The sequence below is a fragment of the Octodon degus genome, unplaced genomic scaffold (genome assembly GCF_000260255.1).
Source record: "Octodon degus isolate 3935 unplaced genomic scaffold, OctDeg1.0 scaffold00079, whole genome shotgun sequence".
Lineage (NCBI taxonomy): Eukaryota > Metazoa > Chordata > Mammalia > Rodentia > Octodontidae > Octodon > Octodon degus.
This window is the reverse complement of record NW_004524655.1, coordinates 10,502,104-10,508,463: the sequence shown is the minus strand read 5'-3', so window position 1 is coordinate 10,508,463 and position 6,360 is coordinate 10,502,104. Positions and strand designations below refer to the sequence as shown.

At 46.7% G+C, this 6,360-nt stretch overlaps 1 protein-coding gene across 1 annotated transcript in view; it reads right to left on the bottom strand.

Moving 5' to 3' along the window:
- The window catches only part of Rsph14 (radial spoke head 14 homolog), an 85,649-nt gene that overhangs the window by 72,281 nt on the left and 7,008 nt on the right, over nucleotides 1–6,360 (bottom strand). Inside the window, exon 4 of the mRNA XM_004636331.2 lies at nucleotides 2,852–2,970. Within this exon, the coding sequence (XP_004636388.1) occupies nucleotides 2,852–2,970 (119 nt within the window). The remainder of the gene's footprint in view (nucleotides 1–2,851; nucleotides 2,971–6,360) is intronic.

The window sequence follows — 6,360 nt, the reverse complement described above, 5'->3', positions numbered from 1 at the left end:
CAGGATGCTTGAATTATATTTTTGATCTTTTTTAAAAAATCTCAAGCAAATATGAAATATAATAGACTGTTACCCAGGGCTGGTGAGATAGCTCAGTAGTCTAATGTGTCTGCTTAGGCAAGCTTAGGCAGGTGCAGGGGACCATGGTTCGATGCTGGCCAAAAAAAAAAAAAAAAAAACCCAAAGGTAGAATGTTACCCAGCTTTGCAAAGCTGGGCAGTGGTCCCAATGTTCATAATTGTCATCTCTAATTGTTTCTCTGAATGCTTTGGACAGGTCACAGCAATTGTAGAAGCTCTGAGTGAGATCAGCAAGTCCCCTAGAAGCTCCTACCCCAAGAAGGAGGGAACTAGACCCTGGCTCATACCTTGCCTTCCTGAATGGTAAACATAGAGCAATCATTTAATTCAGCCCTAGTTCCAGTCCTCCATGGAGTCATCCCATACCACTGTGGCTCTCAACTCCTGGCAATGTGAGGAAGGAGCCAAGGTGCATTCCACAAATTCATGTGCATCAACAGAGACTGATCCTGGTGGCCTGGGATAGACCCAGGGATACAGGAGCCTTTTAAGGAGACCACTGGGGGCTTCTGTTCTCCAGCCTTGCATGGTCTCCAACACTTAGCCAGGCGCAGTTGGAATAGATGTACCACGGGGCCAGGTGACAATCCTAGGCTCTGTTGGGCTTGCCGCTCTATGCCTGATCCCATACATAGCTCCTTCCCTTTGGGCCTTAACTCAGGGAGTGCTCATAGCTGTCCTGGGATGTTTATACTTGATCCTTCATGCTGGTTGCTGGCTGCTGTATTGCCTGGCTGGTGCTTGCTCACTTCGTCCTCACTTTAGACGTAAAATTGTCTGTCTGGGGGCATCCAAGGAACAGGGAGAAGGGAAGGGGCAGAGGGAACCCAGGCACATCTGACTCCTGGGCTACAATACCCATTGGTCTAGCTTCATCTAAGGGACTCCTTTGAGGCCTGTCTCATCTCTTGAAATGAACATCTTGTTTAAAGATGTTCAGTGCAACCTTGCAACCAGCTGGATGTCACCGTGACACGAGTGTCAGCCCTCTAGCAGTGGCTGGCGGGTAGCTGTTACTCGAGGCTCCTTATTTAATTAGCAGGAGCTGTCAACCGAAGGGCGCTCAGGTCAGGGCTGGGGCGACCCTTGCTAAATGTGTATGCAGTGCCCGCTGCTTTGGGAAACCTTTTTAATTCCTTAAACACCTGGCATGGCACTTCACAAAAGAGAACATTTAAATAACCTTGCCTGCTTGCCAGTGCTAGGGACCTGTAGTCTATTACTCAGGAGGCTGAGACAGGACGATTAGTTGAGCCCAGAAATTCAGGTCAGCCTCGACAACATAGCAAGACCCTATCATAAATAAATAAATAAATAAATAAATAAATAAATAAATAAATAACAGGCCCGCCCTTAAGGCAGCTTGAGCTAGCCAAAGGAAAAAAATCCTTCAAATAAATAAAGGGCCTTGCTTTTGATTGCCAGGAAAATACAAATTAAATCTAACATGAGGCCCATTACACACTCACCAATATAGCTAAAATAAAAGTTTGTCAAGATCAAATGTGGTGGGCCAGGGAGATGGCTCAGTAGAATAAGCGCTTCCCTGGCAAGCGCAGGGTCTGAGTTCAATTCCTGGTTCTGCAAAAAAAATAAATAAATAAATAAACAAACAAACAAACTACTGAATTCATAAAAAAAAAAAAAAAAAAAGATCAAAGGTGGTGAGGATGTGGAATGCCTGGAACTCTCATACACTGCTGCTGGGAGTGAAATTTTCTGCTACTAATCTAGAAAATCACTTGGTAGTACCTTGTATAAAGCTGAACAGAAATGTAGACTATTCCAGCCATTCTATTCCTAGGCATACCTCATAATAAATGTATATATGTCCACCAAAAGACACTTATAAGCAGCTGTGTTCTTGGTAGCCATAAATAGAAACAATCCAGATGTCTCTCAGCAGCAGAATGGATAAACTGTAGTGTGCAGTTCTCACGTAATACAAATACCAAATTCTAGCACAAAGACGCAAACATCAGTAATACACAACACACATGAATCTCAGAAAGAAAATGTTGAGCGAACAGCAGCCAAGAGCAAAGTATTGCAGGCTGTGTTTCCATGTCTGTAAAGTTTAAAAAGAAATAAAGTGCCCTGAGGGGAAGCTCGGTAGGGGAACACACAGTTAGCATAGGTGAGGTCCCGAGCTCCACCCCTAGCACCTCAAAAGGGAAGAAAGGCAGGAGCTGAAGATATGACCTTATAAACTGAAGATGTGGCTTCCCTCAGGGTGAGAGGCAGTAACTCCCTATGAGGCGAGGGGAGTGTCGAGGGCTGGTAATAGGACAGTCTTGGCTGACATGGTTGTGACATAGAATGCTCAGGAGAGTTTAATCAAATTGTCATTTATTTGTGGGGGGGGGGTTATTGGGGGAAAGGGTACTGGGGATTAAACCCAGGGTCTTGTATACACTAAGCTTACACCTTACCACATGCTATACTCCCAGTCCCTATGCGTGTTTTTGAAAAAATGTAGGTTATCATTTAATAAAAAGGAGACTTTTATAGTTTTGATTGCTGTTGTCACTGAGACAAGCTCTCCTATGTTGCCCAGGTGGGTCTCAAATTCCTAGGCTCAAATGACCTCCCTGCCTCAGCCTCCCCAGTGGCTGGAACTACAGGGGTGCACTACCACAGCCAGCTCAAACGTAACTTTTCAAAATCATGCTATGGGTTGTGATGTGAAACACAGCTCATACGCGACGGAGAGGAGGGGTCCAAGGGCAACCCGGAGGCTCAGAGGATCCACGGGAGGGGTGTGAGCCTACCTGAAGGCAGCTGGGCCAACTGCTTGTACACCTGGTGCAGGTTCTCCCGGCAGGCTGGGTGGCGATCATTTAGCAGAAAGGACAGGGCAAGGATGATGTCGTGCTCTAAAAAGCTGGTTCTAGGGAAGGGAAGGGGCATTTAGACAGAATGAAAACCAGGCCGGGGGAAGATCAAATAACAGCAGATCCACTGCTGGGTACAGTGGTACATGCCTTTAATCCTGGTGACCTGGGAGGCGGAGGCAGAGGCAGGAGAGAATCATAAGAGCAAGGCCATCCTGGGCAACTCAGCAAGACCCCATCTCCAAATAAAAAATAAAAAGACCCTAGGCAGGGCTGGTGAGATGGCTCAGTGGTCTAAAGCACCTACTTAGGGGCTGGTGAGATGGCTCAGTGGTCTAAAGCACCTACTTAGGGGCTGGTGAGATGGCTCAGTGGTCTAAAGCGCCTACTTAGAACAAGCTTAGCAAAAACAAAGGGACTGCGGTTCAATCCCCCAGCACCACATGCCAGCCAGCCTCGCCCCCTGGTGGGCTGAGCTGGCCACACAAATAAATTAATAAATAATTAAAAAAAAAAATAAAGCACCTACTTAGAACAAGGTAAGCCAAGCACAGGGACCGCAGTTCAATCCCCCAGCACCACAAGCCAGCCAGCCCCACCCCGGGGGGTGAGCTGGCCACACACACACAAATAAATAAATAAATAAATATTTTTTTAAAAAAAAAGACCCTAGGCAGTAGGTGGCCGTGACTCAGTAGCTGAGCACTTGCTAGCATGCACAAGGCCCTGGGTTCAATTCCCACTACTGGAGGGAGAAAAAGACTAGATCGGCCACCCTATGTGGAGTCAGTCAGCATCTGAATGCACAAACTGGGGCAAAGTGTAGAGGTGAACGCTGAGTTCCAGAATCCCAGAGGCCCTGAAAGCAGAACAGTGTGGTTTGTGTGGTAACAAGAAACCCACAACTCTGCCTTTTGATAACCATGACTCAGACCCAGGCCCTTCCATCCTGCCCCAGATTCTTATTTCACTCTCCGGAGCCTCAGTGGCACCATCAGTAAAGCGAGAGTGAATATGGCAGGAGAAACCTACAACCTACCCTGCCTCAACTGTGGGACCAGGCTCTCCATCTCTCTCTGCGGCTCCCGGGGTACAAGCTTGGCAAGCCCAGCCCCTCAGGGGCCCCTGCTTCTCCTGGCTTCTCCCAACTGAGTTGTGAGCTTGCCGGCAGCCAGCCGCTGCCTGCAGACCTAGGGATGCCTGTTATGGTTGTTGTTAAAATTATATACAAGCTAATTAAATAGTAGGTAAGCCAATTAGAGGAAGAGGGTTTGTAAAATTTCCTTATAAAAAAAGAAAGACTGAGTCTCCGGAAAAAAAAGTATGATTGTAAAAGATTCTAGAAGGTTTTTTGCATGCAGATTACTTCATCAATGTCTTTCAGCTCTTGCTCTGCTTTAAAGAAACCAAAACTGCAAATCAGATATGTGATTTAATTAGAAAAGGCAGAATGTGCCATCCAGTGGGCCCATAGCAGGACGAGGCCTGGGTCGCACACTGGGACTGGCATGTGCCTTATTACTTGTGCTTTGGGTTTAAAATAAACCATTTAAAGGAAATACAGCATTTCTTTGATTCTCCAATTTTTAACCATTCCTTCTAAGTAACCAACTGAATTCTGGGGCCAACTGCATCTGGGAAAAGGACTTAGGAGGTCACACCAGTCAGGGTGGGGTTCAGGAATAAATGAGAAGTCATGTGTGAAACCCTCGATTCAGTGCCCAGCATATAGGACATGCCCAACCAATCACGCTACTGAGGCACTGCCTGAGACATACTCTTATGGCACGTTCTGAATTACTTCAGAGGAAGAAAATCACAGTGATATACACACATTGCAGGGACCTTCCCTGACCGCTGGGTTTTCCGCAGTCATTGACCATGACCCCTTCTATGTTACTTACATTTTTATTTCTGTATTTTAGGGAACAGTCTACAGGGTGTTCAAGGTCTCACTACTAGATCAGACTCCTAGTGATTCTCCTGTTTACAGCCTCCCGAGAGCTGGGATTACAGGCGTGCACTACCACACCCAGTCTCAATGACCACTGGAGTTTGCCCTGGGGGCGGGGCTGGCACAGCAGGCCCAGGGATTGAACCCCAGCCCGTGTGCCTGCTTGTAGGCACTTTAATCCACTGAACTACTTGGCGGGCCCTGTCAGTTATGTTTTGAAAGCCTATATTCTCAGCTACTTGGGAGGTTAAGGCAGGAGAATCACTTGAGCTACAGACCAACCAGGACAACATAGTAAGACCCTATCTCTTGGGGAAAAGAAAGACTTGGGGGTGCTATGTAACTCAATAGTGAAACATATGCTTAATATGCATGAAGCCTTAGATTCAATCCCCTGTGTCAAAACAAACAAAAACAAACTCAGCATGTTGGCACACACCTGAAATCCACGCACTCCGAGAGGGCAAGGTAGGAGGATCATAAATTTAAGCCCAGCCTGAACAACTTAATGATTTAATGAGACTCTGCCTCGGAAATTTGAAAAATGACTTGGGAATATAGCTGAATGCAAAATCCCTGGGGTTCGGTCCCCAATACCAGGAAGCAGTAAGGGAAGGAGGAAAGGAAGGGGAGAACAAGAACCAAGTCATTAAGACAGGCGTGGAGGGACAAACCTACAATCACAGCCACTCAGGAAGCTGAGGCAGGAAGATGGCTATGAGTTCAAAACCAGCCTGGACTCCAGAGCAAGACCTTGTCCCAAAACAAAAAACCAAAAAAACAAACAGGTACTGTGTTTTCCTGTGGGGTATGGTGGCCACCTCACTAGCAGCAGGCCAGATGGGAGGGGTCTGCTACCCAGGAAGCTCTCCTGCCTGTGTGAATGTCATGTGAGTTAACTAAGTCCTCAAGGTGCCAAGGTGTCAGGCCTGGGCTGCCAGCCTCGCTGGCCCTTCCGATCTCTGTTTGTGTGGTAGTGAGAAGAAGGCGGAAGGGTTGCAACACGGGTGGTTCAAGGCAGTTACATAGGGCTCAGTGGGCTCTGAAAGCCGTTGACTTTAGTTACAACATCACTGCCGAAGTGTGAATTTCTGCTAGTCTGTGGAAAGAAGCAGGTAATGCTTTAATTTGTTTTGTTTCCTTTCTACAATTGTTTGTACTTTTTCTCTTCTTAATTTCTTTTTTTTTTTTTTTTCTGTATTTTAGGGAAGGGTCTACAGGGTGTTCAGGGTCTCACTACTAGATTGGACTCATAGTGATTCTCCTGTTTACACCATCCCAAGAGCTGGAATTACAGGCGCACGCCACCATGCCCAGTCTCAATTGTCATCTCTGCACATCCCAGGGGCAGGGCAGGCATGGCAGGTCCAGGGATTGAACCCCTCGCCCCTGCGCCTGCTTGCAGGCACTTTAATCTGCTGAGTTATTTGGCTGGCCCTTCTCTTCTTAATTTCCTATCCATTTCTTTTTTTCTTTCTTCTTCAATTTTACA